This window comes from Lissotriton vulgaris, chromosome 4_1, assembly GCF_964263255.1.
Source record: "Lissotriton vulgaris chromosome 4_1, aLisVul1.2, whole genome shotgun sequence".
In the NCBI taxonomy this organism is placed as follows: domain Eukaryota; kingdom Metazoa; phylum Chordata; class Amphibia; order Caudata; family Salamandridae; genus Lissotriton; species Lissotriton vulgaris.
Window position 1 is genome coordinate 924188557 of NC_141691.1, and position 17831 is coordinate 924206387.

The 17831-nt window shown below is 47.7% G+C and overlaps 2 protein-coding genes across 3 annotated transcripts in view; both read left to right on the forward strand.

The window, feature by feature from the left end:
• LOC147722730 (uncharacterized) overlaps positions 1–1854 on the forward strand; it is a 637985-nt gene extending 636131 nt beyond the window's left edge. Inside the window, exon 2 of the mRNA XM_086965205.1 lies at positions 1544–1854. The gene's annotated coding sequence lies outside the window, so the exon portion shown is untranslated. The remainder of the gene's footprint in view (positions 1–1543) is intronic.
• The window catches only part of LOC147722731 (uncharacterized), a 488139-nt gene that overhangs the window by 250309 nt on the left and 219999 nt on the right, over positions 1–17831 (forward strand). For both annotated transcript variants that reach the window (XM_086965201.1, XM_086965202.1), the window contains exon 14: positions 5188–5234. In XM_086965201.1, coding sequence (XP_086821327.1) covers positions 5188–5234 — 47 coding nt within the window. The remainder of the gene's footprint in view (positions 1–5187; positions 5235–17831) is intronic.

A 17831-nucleotide genomic window follows, 5' to 3' on the forward strand; every position in this document is an offset into this window, starting at 1 on the left:
TTATTTTTGTATGACTTGTAGTCTGAACTAACTTGGAGGCCAGCATGCACATTAGTGTACACACAAAATCCTAAGATGCCAGAAATTGCAAAGCTGTAAACTGTAATGCACTCATTCACTTAAACCTCTCTTGGTGTATTTGAAAGATAAAAGGTGTATATACAGTTAAGCAACTTAATGTTACTAATTGTTATCGAACTCCTGGAAGATTTCTGGTTTCCCGAAATCCAATCTGAATAACAAAATGGATTAGTTAACTTTGGCAAGACACAGCTAAGCATATTCCACGGTCAACTACAGACCCCCAAACCTTTACAGAATATTAATGCTTTTAATTATAAGCATAATTAATAAAATCTCTATCCGCTTTCTGAAACCACAAAAAAAGTATCCTGAGCGCTCTAAGTACATTAACATGTCAGTGAAAGTGTTGCTGCTGAATTCATTCATACAATACTAACATCATGAGTGTTAACACACTAGTGCTTGTATGCCACTTTTTAAAATGCAGACTCCATTTCATTACCCGTTACAATTTATAGTGTCGGCCATTTCTTCAGTTGAGATTTACTGAGAGCATACCTTCTGCCATTTATGTGCCTAATATGGACAACTACTTTCCTAAGGGCACAAGATGGTTGGTAAATGGAGCGTTATTGCTGAGAATCATGTTCCAAGGGCAATTACATCTACTGAAATTCCTGCAGAAGTAAAAAAAAAAACTATTCTATGAACCTCAGTAATTCGGTAATAAGACCATTACTGAGCAACTCTGCCTGTCCTTGCTTACCTAAAAACTGTGAGCCTTTGGTAACAAGATAAGTGAAAAAGAAAAGCACACAAAAACCGAGAACTGTCCTATGGTTCTGAGTCAACCTGAGGAGAAAAAGCTACCATTTATGAATCCAAGAACTAAATCAGAGACTGGAGCAAAATGCTGTCAAAGCACAACCCTTTTGTCACTGCGCCACACCAAGAGCCCTCTCCCGATAAGAACTTTAAGGGAATGGCAAGTTATAATTTGTATGACTTATTAAATTGCTGCATATCATATAAAACACTTTTCCGTAAAACATTTAAAGGTACAGTCCTGTTAGTTTTGAAAAGAAACTACTGAAGGGCAACCATTATACAAGACCAATTGACTTATTGCCACAGAAGTGCGGGGCCGCTTTTTCTTGTGGAGTGGCCTTTTAAACCTCACTGGTGGATTGAAGCATGTGCTGCAAAAAGTCTGAAAATTCAATAACAAAAACCCGAACAAACTTTAAAGTATGTTTCTAAGTGGATCATTTTTTATTTATTTTTTAAAATTTTTGGGTGAACCTTTATTAGTCTTGCAATCAAGTACAGGTACGGGCCTACAACCTTCTCGGCCGGCCGCAAAACAGGGTAAAAGTATAGCAATCAATACAGAGAATCAGAACAGGTCAAAAGCCAGAACGATATGTATATCAGGAGACAGCATGTGGGCATACAGTCAGGTCCGAAGTCAGGATTTTTAATATAGAGAACTAAAAAAATGCCATACAATCACACGTAGTCCTACAACACAGCGCGCAAATCAGGATATCCACAATTAAAATAAATACAGACGAAGTAGTGGGGTTAAGGCACACAAATCAGGAGAGACGTTGGCACAAATCCGGTGGAGAGCAAACCCCAACCCCACCCCTCAAAGCAATACACGTTACAGGAACCACGAATGAAGACCACACTATAGAAAAAGACTAAAGGGCCATGGAAACAAAGAACGGACAAACCCCGCCCCCCTACCCCCACCCTGCATACCCGCGGAAGGCCAAGGCCTATCCCCCCCCCCCAGCCGCGTGCCTGTCGCCCTAATGGAACCCGAAATTTAGAAAAGAAAAAGAGAAAAGACAAGAAGCAAAGATGGAGGAGGGCCCTCAAAGTCGCCGCCCAGCCCCGTCCATCACCCCTGCACGTAGGGAAAGTCCAAAAGCAAAATGGAGTATCATGGCGAATGTCAAGTACCAAGTGCATAAATAATACAATCCCAATGCAAACACACCCAAAGCACCGTCAGTTAACGTGAGGGCCACCGAAACCTAAAATGCATCACCCCTGGCCTCTTCTAGCAACGGAACCACCCAATGATCCCTTGTCAATCGATATACAGTTCTTTTTAGAGGATCTGGAGGATACAAGCGAATCAGGCCCGAGTAATACCAAAAAAAGGTTCAGCAGCTCGAGTCCATCCAGACGTGTGCAGCGGAAGTCCAAGGGCGGCAATACCAAGCCCGCGGGTGCCACAAAGTCCAAGTACAGTAATACCATCCATGAAGAGGAAATCTCCTAGTCTGGCAAATGCCACGGTGTTGTTGGGGCGGCCCGAAAAGAAGAACAGCAGCGCGTCCCTAACTCAAGTTAGGCATGTGTCCCAAAGAGGCACTCACGTGTACATCCGCAGTATCCAGGGAGGACGTAGCAACCAGGTCTCTCGGCAGTTCCCAAAACCCAGGCGGGCCCAGAGTCCTTCCCAAGTAGGTAGACACGGGCACAGCTGCACTCCATTGAAATCGGACTACGTCCTTACAGGGCGGTGAAACAGCAATGGTGGCCATTCTTCGATCCAGGTCACAGGCATTGCAAATCGGGGACTCGCGTAGATCCGTTAGGGCGGCCAAGACATCTTTGGGTGTGGGCTCCAGTGTGCGCTGCCAGCATCCCAGCTCCGTGCCTACGGCAGCCGTCCGATCGGGACTTGGTCTGTGATGGGGGTGTGTCAGCCGCCATCTTTGTCAGTTCGGCCCCGTCCCTCTGCACCTCACTGTAGGGACCGGCCCAGGCACAGGGCGCCGCTAAATGTACGCCCGGAACACAGTTATGAGGCGGGTTCCCCAGGGAGAGTCACCAAAAGGCTAAGCAAAAGACCCTACCGCTCCCTGGGGCCTGCCCGCCTGTCTCGGGGGCGATCCTTGGTTATGTCCGGGCGCGGAGTCCGAAGAGGGGGGCCAGGAGCCACACACCCCCCTCGACTCCAGTATGCCTCTCAGGCCCCCAGGGCTCTTCGACAAGGGACCGGGCTGATGCTGCCTTCAGCGGCACTCCAAGACAACGGCACCCTCCGACCGACTCCTCACCACCAGAGGCGGCCGCTGTTGCTGTTGCGGCCGGCTGCCTGTTGCAATAGACACCCCGGCTTCGTCACCGCACGGGCCGCTGAGCAATGGGTGGGAAATTCTCCGGATTCACAGCACGCAGGAGTCTCAGGAGCAGGTGGTAAGTGAACGCTCTCTTTCCATTATCCAAATACACCTTTGTAGTTCAGAACGAACAGCAGGATGGGCATGCAGGGAGAGAGGGCTCACGGAGCCGAGCGGCTATGCGGCCATTTCGGATGCTGGCTCTAAGTGGATCATTACAGAGACACTTACTTTTCAGTAAATCATAAATGTCTCCCTTGTTCCAGGATTTATTTGAAGTAGATTATCTGCTTTATAAACTTATAAGTGAGATTTTCTTTTCAGTTTGTGGCGACTAATCCGGAAACCAGTTTATAGTGTACCTAAATTCCTGCAACAGACATCTGCTCTTTAGATCCTAGCATGGAGGATCCGCTGTTGACAATAGACAAATGTCTTTGAGGAAAACAACAATTTATACATAGCATTGCTGAAACAATTTCACATTTAATAACTATTGCGCTCAACAGCAGTCAGTGCTGAAAGATTCATTCATTACCAGGAGGGGGAACCTCTTTTCTATAACTTTTCTATTATTCATCTATTCTCAGTTTCATGTATCTTGCACCGGACCTTAAAGGGTTTCAAAGCACTGAAAAGAAATGCATACATATGATATAAAAAAAATACTGTAATCAGGAAAATGTTGACAAATTAAATTTAGTTTCACACAGGAATTTGTGTTTATGCACTACCGATGCTGTGGTTGGGGGACAGGTGTTGATCAAGGAGCATGCATGGAACAATCAAGCTATCTGAGCAAGAGGAAAGGATGTTGCAGTAGTATACAAGGGAGCTCTAAGGGCTGCAGCACTTATTGTGCCACCCTTGGAAGCCCTGTACCTTCACACACACACACACACACACCCCCACTGCTTGTTTTGGTGCAGAACAAAGTGAAGAGTCGACATGGCCCACATCCCTGTGTGCCATGCGCACAACCCACTGCCCTTGTATAGATGAGCCACCCCTCAAGCTGGGTGCACCATACCAGTGGTGAAGGTACAGGTGCATGAGACCTGTACCCCTACAGTGTCACCCCTACATTGTAAGTGCAGTAATGTCCTAAAGAGTATATGATCTGGGAGTTTGTCATTACGAACTCTACAGCACCATTACTCTGCACCTCTACACAACACTCAATGCCACACCACTCTACAACATTCAACTCCACTTTGACATTCTACTCCACTCTCCTCTATGCTCTTTCACTCGTACACTCTACTCCTTCCACAAGACTGCACCGCTCCACTCTGCCACTCACTGATACTCAACTTCACTCTGCCACTCCACGACTCTCTATGCTACTGCATAACACTCAATTTTACTCCTCTTTATTACACTCCATTCTCCTTTACCCCACTAACTTTAAGCCATGCTGAAGAGCAGCCACACTGGCGTACAACTTAGCTAAAACATATTGACAAAGTCAGTAGCTCTTGCATAGAGAAGACCTATTGGCTTTGTCAATGCTTATTTTCATTCTTGCAGAAGTTTCTTTTCTAGGACCTCGGCAACCGCTCTCCCCTGAACTGATACAACTATTATTGGAGCTTGTTTAAAGAACAGCAACCTGCATGCTTTAGTGTATTTTCCTTTGTTATTTTTTATTGGAAATTATGCATGAGGAGCTTTGTCTCTGGGGTAGGAATGCATTTTATTTGAAGGGTTATTATTTTGTTAATGCTGAGAAGGCGGTATACTCTTTTGACTGTAATGAAGTTAGATCAGAGAGCACGGACCTGCTTAAAACCACAAAACTAAGCATTTCTTAGTTGCAGCTATATCATTTTATTATTAAAAGTAGGTGACCTTAAACCTACCAGAAAGAGTGAGGTTGTTGCTGCAAGGTGAAAGTTTTCTCAGCTCAAGGGAGCATGCATTATAACATTGTTCCTTTCTGGTGAAGCAGACTTAAAATTACTTCATTTGTATCACAGTTACTGACATTGGTACTTGATTCATTTCTCATTCATTTCAGAAAACAGAAACTGGCCCCAGTCATCCAGTGTATTGAAAAAACAGTCGGTAAGTTATTAAATGAAGCCATTGTTAGGACATTACTGCGTTCATGTATGTGAAACTGCCAGCTAGTGCTGTGGTCCTGTATCGAAGATCTTAGTGCTTATGCTCTAGTTATGGAGCTGCAAAGTTAAAAACCATGAAGTAAAATATTGCAAAATCAACAATGAAACACTGAGTAGTAAGAGGTTGTTTGTTATCCTGATTTGGGCTTTCATATGCATGTTTTGTAAATTCTGTAATGTTTTTGTCATTTTGTCTTCACTTACTGTACTTCTGTAAAAGTAAGTTTTCACGAATACCATACCAGTTCTTACCAATGTTTGTGCACAACGTGAGAAGGTAATAATGCGAACATGGACAGAGTCTGTAAAGAGGCATGTAGATGGGGTTATACATTTTAATTCTATGTCCGGACTGGAGGCGAAGATTATGCCAATATTTCTCCACTTTATTGGCTATAGCAGCCTTAAGATTAACAAAGAGACTACCTTTACCATGAACCAAAGGGAAAGTAGTCAAGAAAAACACATGGTAACATCCAATCAGTGACAGGGAGACAGTGACCAATCAGTGCATCTCAGTCCAATACATAGTCCATTGTTAGTGTCCTCTCTTGCTTCGCAGCCAGATGAGTGCTCTTCAGTTCCTTTGAACTGTTAAGTGCTTAGATTGTTGTATTTAACCCTCCTGTTTTAGATATTGCATTGCGCGATTATGCTTCATTCGAAATCTTTTTATTGCTGCTGCTTTAATGCGCTTTCAATTTGAATGTCGGATGTCGATTTTCATTGTGGTTCAACTGTGAAATACCCGGTTGTGTGTGTGCTGCTGTGTTTCTTTCTTGAATTGTGCCCGTGGGCTGCACTTACCTTGACTGTTGTCGTTGTGCCACGGGGACGGTTTCCTGTCCCTACGCGGTGCTCTGCTGGCGTGTGCTCCGCATTCCTCTCACCGCTGGAGGGCGTGGGAGGCGTGTCTAGGACGTCGCGTTCTTGAAATTCCTCTTCAGGAATTTCAACTGATGCGTGCCATTCACTGAGCCTTCTGGTCTGAGGAGAACGCTTTTGTTCGTCTGTAGACTGCCGTGACCCTAGTTTTCTCGCTGCTAGTCATTTACAGATTTCCTTGCCCGATCCTGACGTGAAACAGAGTCAGTATCCCTAATCGTGAACGCCTCCTCGAGGTTTTGTGTCTGCCGCCTGGCCTTGCTGGGGATAAGTACCAGACCAGTTTGCTACCCTTTGTTGGGGTGCCTGTGTTTCTAACATCCTTCGGCCAGCAGTTGTCCCCCGGGGCTAGAACCCCGATTAATTGTGGTCACCTTGCCACCCTACCGATAAGTTTACAGCTGGCCCAAGTTGAGGCCATATCTAAGGCCCGGTGGTTCTCACCTATTATTGCAAGTATATATATTTTTTACAAAGCTCTTATTCCTGGTGTATTTCCTGCACTCCTCACTTACAGCCATGGAGTACTATGAAGAATACCAGGAGGTGGAAGACCCCCTTACTGATGTCCCTTAGGGGGACGCCTTTTACGAGGCAGTTGACACCTCTATTTTTAGGACAGTGGATCAGGCCATCACACCCTTGGAAGATCATCTCTCCCGACAAATAGAGCAAGCAATTGAACGCCTGCAACGTCAGGTGGCACCAAATTTACAGGCCCCAGCTGTCCCAGCCCAGGATTCCCTTGGCCCTCCGCCACCTAAACGTCCCTGGGAACCAGGTGTTGACGTGGATGCTTTGAGTGCCTGAACAGGCATTTCTTGATAGTTAGCCCATGCTACCTGTGGGGAACCCCCACCCCTCCTGACCTGACCCTACAGCCTATTGTTCCTGCCCCACAGCCTACTGTCCCTGATGTTCAGGGTGAGCCAGACTATGACCCCGGTCCTTCGAGACCCTTGCTTCCTTCCCGCCCTTTGTAAGTCTCCCTACCCCCCTCAGACATGCTGGACCCCAATGACATTGTGCAGCCACATTCTTCGGAGTGGACTCCGGCCGACCAGGTCTCCTCCTATGTAGCGGGACACATAAGTCGCCCTCTTGAAAAAGAGGCCCTTAATTGCATTAGGGCGGAGTGCCCTTGTCTGTCTTTAAAGGGGAAGGTAGCTCTGACGCCAGAGATTGATCCCTTTATGTCTACCTTCCTCCAGAAGTTTATCCGAGATCCTAATAAAGGGATTGATTGTTCTTGGAGAGCGTGCCAGGACAAGCTCCTGAGTAGCTAACCACAATGTCGACCCTAGAACAAGGACCAGAGATAACCAACAATATAATCCAAACAATGGTTCTTGAGCTATATTATCAGACGTAACTAAAAAGGCGAAGAAGCCCACCAAAAAAGTAAAGGGAGAAAAGCCTATGAGTGCCACAATGTCCCAAAAAACCAATACATAAGTAAATACTCAAATCAATTTATTAAAGTGAAATGAAAACACAAGATCGCTCAAACAATTAGACTCACAATTAATACATTAAAAAAACATAAACCTATGTGAAATCAAAAACAATGGCAGAGACTAATAATCAAATCACAATAGACCCAATACACAGGTGGAGAATAAGGTGATCTCTGATTTATGCCATGTGCAATGCGTCGAAGTGCACGAAGTTCAATATTTTCCATGATTATTTCATGACCAGTACCGCATTCATTTTACTAGATAAGCACTTGTGTAAAATAAAGGAAGCCTCATTCAGCAAACCGAGCCTTTTCTTTGAAAGTTTTCTGCACCAGCGTTTAACGAAGATCTCTCCTGGATGCTCTGTGCCCTTCACAAAGATTCTGGATATGGCCGAGGAGGCTAAGGAATATGGCTCGATTATTTCCCCTGAAGTTTTGTCAGGTTGGGCCCAACAAACTGTTATTTTATTGGGCAATGCCAACTGCGCCCTTTCCACTGAACATCGCCGGTCCCTCCTCATTAAGATTGATCCAAAGCTAGGGACCTGGCGGACTCAGCCGGGCGCCGTGGCTCAGGGAGGCCTGTTTAGCGAGCCTTTTGTAAAAGAGCTCGGGAAATTTGTGAACACTTTTACTTCGTTGGACAGGGCCCAGTCCACGATTAAGAAGGTTCTTCCCCGTGTTTTTTTCGAAGGGCCGGCCCAGGCAGGGGCCGCTCGCCAAACCCAGACCAACCAAAGAGGCTCCGGACAGTACCAGGATCCTGCCAAATTTGGATTTTTTTTATCCCAAACGAGGACGCCGTGGGAAAGGCAGCGGGCTACAGAGGAGGAGTGCCCAATGCTAGTCCCGGTGAGTGTTACCCCTTTTTCCCTACAAGATATAGGGGGGCGGTTGGCAAACTTTTACCAAGCTTGGTTGGCCATCACACAAGATGCCTGGGTGCTTCAGACTGCGAGGGGGTTTCATTTACAATTTGTGGGAAACCCAGGGACCCCTCCCTGTCTCATCCAGTTTTCAGCTCAAGATGCGGCCTTGGTGGACGAGGAGATCGCGTCCCTTCTCCGCAAAGGCGCCATCTCCCTTACTACCCTTCATCCCAGAGGGTTTTTGAGCAACGTCTTCTTGGTCAGCAAAACCGGGGGCAAACGTCCAGTCATAAACCTGAGCGAGTGCAACGAATGGCTGGTTTACCACCGTTTCAAAATGGAGGGCAGTCACCTCCTGCGGGATGTGCTTTGTCCCCTCGTCTGATTGGTCCGCTTGGATCTCAAAGACGCCTATTTAGTGATTCCATTTTTCCTCCTCATCGGCAGTTCCTGCAGTTTGTCTGGCGTCACCATGTCTACGAGTTCGCAGTACTCCCTTTCTGGTTCTCCTCGGTACCCTGGTGCTTCACCAAGGTCTTGAGCCCAGTGGTGGAGTTTCTGCGGGCTCGGGGAGTCAGGATGATAGTCTATCTCGAAGATCTTCTCCTGATGGCCCCCTGTCCCCGTCAACTGACGGAACATCTTCAGATTGTGGTGACACTGCTTCAGGGCGTCTGCTTCGTGATAAACTAGCAGAAGTAACTGTTACAGCCAGCCCAGGCCGTTACGTTCTTGGGGTTCGTCATCGACTCCACCATGTCTTTTCTCAGCTTCCTGACCAGAGAGATTACAAAAATTTGTCATGAGTTGTGCCGAGTTCTGACCAGGCAGCAGGTCTCTGTGGCAGCTGGCCCAGGTAGTAGGCCTTTGCTCTGCTTCAATACAAGCCATCTTCCCAGGCTGCTTCACTACAGAGCTATCCAACGCCTCAAGGCTTACTTCCTCCGCAAGGGATTCCCGTACTCCCACAGGGTCACCTTGTCAGCCGAAGCAAGGGAAGAAATCCACTGGTGGCTAAATCATATGGAGGCCTGGAATGGTCGGGCAATTTTCGGGTCGGCCCTGTTTTTTGTGATAGTCTGACACCAGCAGTCTCGGCTGGGGGCGGGGGGGCAGGTGCGGAGACCTCTCTACAGGAGGGTTGTGGTCACCCAAAGAACAGAAGTTACATATCAACTGTCTGGAGGTTCTGGCAGGGTCCTTCGCAGTGAGATGCTGGACGAGAGACTCAGTGCAGTCTTGTGTGCTCCTGAAAATGGACAATGTCTCGGCGGTTCGTTACCTTGCTTGTCTCATGCTAGTCACACGGCCAGCATTTTTCAAATCTGGTTAAAATGTTAATATTGGTACACCTAGTTACACATGGTATCCTGATTCTTTTCTTTTAGACCACTACCTCCTGGTGTGGGTCTAGCAGTAATCCAAAATCTGAATCAATTTGAATCCTACTCTTACTTACCTCGTAGGATACCTGGCATTAAACCTTGTGGTAAGCGCTTAATCTCGCGTGCCGTACCATGCTTAATCCATCAGATGGGCGGGACACACCTGAATCCTTGTTTTTAATTATTAAACAGGCTGTCAACTGCTGTACCCCCCAGTCCTAATGAAGACCCGCCTTTGATGCATAATAAGCTGCGCTTTCTCCCTGGGTCGAAACGTTGACGTTGCAGTCACACTAGTCCATGCAGCTTCCCTGATCCTAATGCTAAGTCACACTTGGATCGTGTATTAATGCATTGAGAAATGGACAGTACAACATAATTTTTGCCCTTATGTGTTACCTATTTGTATAGTATATGTACAGCACTTTTTTCACTTATCACCATGAGTCACATGTCCTGCATTTCTTTCACTTAATCGCTTGGTATTGTATTGTTTTATTGACAGCCATATTCATTAATGTGTGTATAATATTCATACAATACAATTTTCATTCTTTGACAAAAAATATTTTGTCCTTGTGTGTTCTGCGTATCTCAATTTGGTTCTTTAAATGTGACATTGAACCTTTTTCTTTCAATAAGTTTATAATGTTTACTACTAAAAATTGAATATTCTCGATATATGTACATTGAACAAAGAAATTGTTACATTCCTGACAGAACCACTTCCTTATATATCACACATACCCAAGTTCTGCGCGTTGCTAATGGTCTCGGTTGGGTGGGCCAGGTGCGGAGACCTCTCTACAGGAGGGTTGTTGTCACCCGAAGAACAGAAGTTGCATATCAACTGTCTGGAGGTTCTGGCAGGGTCCTTCGCAGTGAGATGCTGGACGAGAGACACAGTGCAGTCTTGTGTGCTCCTGAAAATGGTCAATGTCTCGCCGGTTCGTTACATTAACCATTTGGGGGTACCAGGTCGAAAGCTCTTATCGGATTTGGTGGCAAGTTTTTGCCAGTATTGTCTAGACAGCCATGTCTCTGTGACCGCGGCGTATCTTCCGGGTCGAGACAACATAGAAGCGGACTTCCAATTACGCCACTTCAGGGATTCCAGTCTCTGGAAGCTGGATCCGGCGGTCTTTGCGATGCTCCAAAACCGCTGGGGCCCTTTCTCAGTGGACATCTCTGCCTTTCAGCTGGACCATCAAGTTCAGAGATTTTTTCGGTTGGAGACCCGACCCTTTGGCAGTGGCCACTGATGCCTTCCTCCAAGACTGGAGTGCGGAACAGGGCTATGCGTTCCCTCCGTTTGCGATGATCACGAGGTCATCGGCGCAAATCTACACACAGAGGGCGGATCTGGTCATGATTACCCCTCTTTGGAGGTCTCAAGTTTGGTTTCCAGTTCTTCTGAAACTTTCTTGGGATTTTCCAATCCTACTCCCCCCGGTTTCCCTCTCTTCTCACGATTCCGGACGGGATTCTGCATCCTCTGATGGTAACTAACTCATTGCAGCTCATGGCGTGGCGGATTTCAGGAGCAGATGGGAAACCCCAGGCCTTTTGCAAGCAGCTGAGAGGTACAACTCTAAGGCTTGGGTGGACAGTACAGTCAAGAGGTACCGTTCCAGGTGGGGCAGATGGTCCCGTTGGTGTTTGCGAAAGGGTTTCGATCCCTTGGTCATGGGAGTAATCCACGTGGTGAATTTCTTGGTGCAACTAGTCGCCGATGTTTTGGCCTACCGTTCTGTCAAAACCTTTCGGTCGGCCATCTCTTCTGGTCACGTCCAGGTAGAAGGGGCGCCTGCTGGCGAACATCCCATGGTTTGCAGACTGTTGCGCGGTATCCGGTTTTCACTTTCCCTGGAACCGCAGTATTCTGCGTTATGGGGCGTTATCCAGGTCCTTAATCGTTTCCTATCTTGGCAACCTATTAGGTTCCTCTCTAGGAAAGAACTGTCTGCAAAGCTGGTTATGCTTCTATGCCTGGTTTCCTGCCGGAGAGTCTCAGGTGTGCGGGCCCTTGATATTGCGGGACTAATGTTTACACCTGATGGAGTAACTTTTACTTTGCTCAGGCGCACTAAGTGTCACACCAGGGTTATTTTCTACACTGTGTTTCCTGACTCTCCCTAACTCTTGCCTCAAGGCTTATGAGCAGATGACTGAGGAGTTTTGCCCGCCTGGGGAAAGACAGCTGCTCATTTCTCTTAGGAAACCCTTTATGACGGTTTCCTCACCCACCATCGCTAGATGGGTTCGTTTGGAGATGCAGGAGGCAGGAATCAACCTCAGACAATTTGGAGCGCACTCTGGTAGGTATGCCATGGCTTCAAAACCATTTGGTTTGGATGCTCGCTTAGAAGATATTCTCAGTGCGGCTGACTGGTCTTCGGACTCCACCTTTAAGAGGTTCTACTTCAAGCCAGTGCTTAATAAGGCTCAGTTGGTTTGGGCAAGCTTTAAACAAGCATAATCCTCTCCTCCTGTCCTGACATAGAATAAAAAATGTCCTAGCTAACGTAACGGAAAGTTTCAATTCTATTAAGGACTTGGAGGCGAGGATTATCCCGCCCTATACTCTAAGAGAACAACCCTCCCTGTACTGCAGTAAGTAATTTCCTTCAGTTCCTATGGTTGTACTAAATGCTGGATGGCTTTTGCTTTTACATGCTTTCCTTGCAGGCTTTACCAGGCCAATTACATGGAATGGGCTGCCTTCGCTCTCCGAAAGAGGAAGAGGGGACACTAACAATGGACTATGTATTGTACTGAGATGCCCTGATTAGTCACTGTCTCCCTGTCACTAATTGGATGTTACCATGTGTTGATTTTCTTGACTACTTTCCCTTTTGGTTCATGGGAAAGGTAGTCTCTTTGTTAAACTTAAGGCTGCTATTGCCATTAAAGTGGAGAAAGATTGGCATAATCCTCGCCTCCGAGTCCGTAATAGAATTGAAACTTTCCATTACGTTAGCTAGGAAATTTTTCATTCTTAACTTGAAAATGTTGCTGCCCTCTATGGCGTATCTTAGTATGATCCTTGCATTTTTTTAAGAGGCACAAATCATTTTGCCGTAGGACTTATGATGTTGGTGGTGCCCATAAAGGTTTTCCGCTAGCAGGCTTGTCCCTAGGCCAGTGGCTCACTTGGATCTATAGACTGATCTGGATCGAAGCCAGTGGAGCCATCTTGACCTTCCCCCACACCGGTCTTTTCGCCGATGTCCCTAGTAGTGTAGAAAGTGGGGTTTCTATTGCAGGAAAAAGTCTGTTCCCACGTACCAAGCCCCCCCCCATCCCTCCACACCAGCTTTCCTGTGCTCTTTGACATGATGTGCCCTGGGTCCCTCTGTGTTCTTTCCCAAAACTGTACCTTAGTACCCCCAATTGGTACCGCTCTGGCCACATGTAAATCCCTTGTAAGAGGTATTATGGGTACCAAGGGCACTGTGAACAGGGACAGCCTCGAAGGGCTGCAGCACATATTGTGCCACCCTTCGAGGTCCTGTACCTTAACACATACACACACACTGCCATTGCAGGCTGGTTGTTTTGTTGCAGAGGAAAGTTAAGAGTTGACATGACACACATTCCTGTGTGCCATGCCTGCAACCCACTGCCTATGGACAGCCCTCCAGCTGAGTGCACTATGCCAATGGCGAGGGTACAGTTGCATAAGCACTGTACCCCTACACGAAGTCCTTTCTTGGACATTGTAAGTGCAGTAAAGCCATAAAGAGTATATGGTGCTTGGAGGCTTTCATTATGAACTCCACAGCACCATAATGGCTTTACTGAATTATGGGAAGTTTGGTAGCATGCTTCCCATCATAATAAACCCACACTGATGCCAGTGTGGGATGTATTATACCATGCACTCAAAACAATCAGCCTCCCTGACTGGTAACCACAAGCCTGCCACCACAGGACCGATTTCTGGACACCTGGGCTGGGAAACTTCACTTCCTTAGCCTAGAAACAAAGCCTTCCCTGGATGGAGGTGATGACCCCCTTCTCCAAGGCAGGAAGAGCCATCTGTGGCAGGGGAGCTTCAAAGGCCTTGCCGCCTTTGTAATATGCCCCCCAGCCACTCCTGCTATCAGTAGCAGGACCCATTCATGTCTCCCCTTTTTCGGCGTGAACAATTAGAACAGCCTGAATGTGCCCACCTCTGCCAACCCCACCCCTCAGGTGGGGGTGACGAGGCGAAGCCTAGTCTACAGTGCCCCCCACCTTGCAGATGGCAGGCACTCTCCTATCAGGATTAGGGATTGTGCCCACTCCCCCATGTGGGGTGAGCACACTAAGGGTGTAGTAAACCTAAGGTCAGCAGCCATTTGGCTACTGACCACAAGACCCCTAAACTCTCCCTAAATACAGTATTTAAGGGGCAGCCCTAAACCAAGAAGACATATTCACGCAACCTATGAAAGACACGAAAGAAGACGCCCAGCAGAGGAGATTGCTGAATAGAACTGACTTGGCCCTAGCCCTACTGGCTCAACTGCAGTTTCCAGAGATCCTGCAGCCAGCTACCTCCAGAACCCCTAGGAGGAGTGACTGCCTTCTACAAAGACCTTGAACAGCAGCTCTGTTCAAAAGAATCACCAAAGAAAGACTCCGAGCCTGCTGAGGACGAAGAAACCAGACACTTAAAATCAGCACTGCACCCCACTCCTTTGGACTTGATGTAAGAAAGTGGCTCTGCGTATACTGGACCAAAGTAAGGTACAGTGTGCACAGAGTCCACAGTCCCCAGACGTCTGGCAGAGGCTAACGTTCGATATAACCTTACTCTAAAGTGGTAGCTTAGGTCGAGCAGTAAGGCACTATCATAGGACAGTGTAAAGCATTTGTTGTACACCCTCGGTCAGCAAATGGTCTCACACACTCAAGAACAGAACTCTAGAATGTGGCTCTGTATATACTGTTCCCAAATAGGTACAGTGTGCACAGAGTTCCCAGACCCCAGAGGTTTGGCAGAGGCTAAAGTTAGATATAACCTTGCTCTCTAAAGTGGTAGCTTGGTCGAGCAGTAAGGCAGTATCAGAGGACCGTGTGAAGCATTTGTTGTACACCCTCGGTCAGCAAATAGTCTCACACACTCAAGGACTGAACTCTAGGCTAATTGTTTTATATCAAAAGATATAGTTTTGCAGCGTGAATCTTTCTGCATTCCCTATGCTGTGCATTATTCCGCGGTCTTGTGGTTGGGTCCGGAATCGTAGTCTTTTCTTTGTTTTTTTTTTTTTTTCGTAGACCAGGTGGGCGTCTATGTCCCACCTTTTTGGTGTATTTCCGGTGACGTCGGCACGCTTCCTGCGGAAGCACCCACTCTTGGGCACAATCTTAAGATTCTTTTTTCCGCGGTTGGGTCTGGATCGTTCCCGAGAGGGCTCCAGACACTTTTGGAGAAAGAAGTGGAAAACGCGCAGTTTTTGGACGAAAAACATGGGAGAAGACTTCAGAAGACTACATCATCGAGAAGATCGACGAAGGAGGGAAGGAAGTTTATGGAACTTCGAATTTCCAGAACTTCGAATTTCCATTGAGGAATGCGAGCGCAGGGGGCCCCCTGAACGCATGAGATGTACAAGACTCCTTTCAAGTTCTGCGCAAATTGCCACCACAAGTACGCGCAGAAGAACCAGCACCCGTTTTGCAACCTCTGCCTACCGGTAGACCACGAGAGGAGCAACTGCAACGGCTGCTCCGCCTTTACGCCGGAAACTCTTCGAGTTCGAGAGAGGCAGAGAGTAGCCAACGCCACGATGCATGGCAAGGGCCAGCCTCCATCCCTTCGAGACCTGGGGCTATCTTCAGCCGAAGAAGACAACAACGCCACCGAAGACAACGGCTACACGGTCGCAGAGACCGATATTACGAAGACTCCAAAGAAGGTAGGACACTCTACGGGCCCTAACGCCCCGAGAGACCCTGAGTCTCGAAAGATCAAGGGAAAATCCCCCAAAGCGCCGGCGCCGAAAGCTTCGGCGCCCGCACCTAAACTCAGGCCCAGCGGATCCTCTGAGAAGGAGTCCCCAGCGCCGAGAGCTGAAGAACAGCAAAAGCCGTCAAAAAACGTCTCCAAAAAGGAACGTCCGACGCCGAGGGAGAAGGACCTGAAAAAGGCTCCAGCGCCGATGCCGAAAATAAGCTCGCCGCCGAAACCGAAAATAGGTTCGCCGAATTTACCGCCAAAGAGACGAACCAAACCATTGGACGCAGATCTAGCTGCCGAAATGGAGAAGAGGCGTCTCGAAGCAGAGATGGAAAACATCCTGCAACGAAAGAAGGATTTCGACACCAGATGAAAGACTTAATAATCCCGACGAAGCCCAAACCACAGGTGCACTAGGTGATCGAGGAGGAAGAGGATGAAGTCTAGGAACAGTCGGAGAATGTCGAAGCATTCGACGAACCGGACGAAGACGAGGTCGCCTTAGACTACTATGAGGAGGACGACGACCGCAGGACGCTCCTGAGTTCGGCGACCTTGGAAACTCAGGAGATAGACTGGCAAGAAGTCGACACAGAGTCCTGAAGAAAGCGTTGACACGTATCCTTTGAGGCCTTCTCCGCCAGATGACATTGGGGTGTACAACACAGTCATCAGGAATGCAGCAGCTTTAAGGTGAAACTAGACGAAGAGCAGCAGAAGGCTGACTTCCTTCTCGAGACATTGCTCCCCACACAGACCAGGAGCTAGTACCTGCCAATGCTGGAAAGTGTCATGGCACAAGGGAAAGAAGCCTTCAAGGAGCCGGCTACATGCAAGGCAGTCACCCCAAGGACTGAAAAGAAGTATAAACATTCATCCAAGGACCCACCCTATATCCAGGTCACGGTCTCAGCTGACTCAATCATTGCTGCCACAGCAAGGAAAAGGGCTAATGTGCCTACTACCTCAGGGCCACCTCCAGACAAGGAGAGCAAGAGGATGGACTTGGTAGGGCGAATGGCCAATTCCAACACACTACTAAACAGGCATCAGTACCAGATCCTGGAGGAACTGGGCCGGTTGATGAAGTTATGCCTCAGGAATTCAGGGACAGAGCTGGAAACCTAGTCGAAGAGGGGAAGAATGTGGCAAACTCATGCATCAAGACAGCTCTGGACGGAGCTGACACCTCCAGTAGGCTCATGATGATGGGGATCACAGAAAGAAGACAAGCCTGGCTCAGGGTGTCGGGCTTCAAGCCAGAAGTACAACACAGCATCCTGAACACCCCGTTCAATGGACAGACCTTGTTCGGGGCCCCAGTAGACGAAAAGCTCAGCCAACTAAAGAAAGACAATGAGACAGCAAGGTCCATGGGGGGCTTTGCAGTTCAGAGGGTCGAAAAGGGGCACCCCATCACTAAGGCCCAACGGCAGGGGTGGTAACCAGCCAGGAACATTGCACCAGGCGTTCCAACAATCCCACCAGGCGGAGAGCCAAACACAGCAAGGACAACAGAAGCAGTCCTGGCAATACCAGCAGAGGGGCCAGTCCTTTCGCTGGAGAGGCAATGGACGTGGCCAGAATAGGAGGGGAGGACAGCAACCCCCGCCAAGTGACTTGGTCAGGCAACGTGTGCCCACCCAAATAAGAACTCCTAGGGTGAGGCACAAGGACAACACGCAGGGGTCAAGCGCACTAAACACCTGCGTACATGTGAGACCAGTTGGAGGAAGACTAAAGCATTACTTCCAGGAGTGGAAGGCAATAACTTCGGACAAATGGGTTCTAAACATCATGCAGTTCGGATACTGCATAGAACTGGAAAAGACACCAACAAGCAGAAAGCCAAAAAGAAGGCAACTAGCAAGGAAAGAGCTGCAGCTACTTCAACAGGAAGTAAGAGAACTCCTGAAAAAACAAGCCATAGAACCAGTACCTTACAGAGAAAGGAACAGGGGGTGTATTAATCGTACTTCCTGGTGCCAAA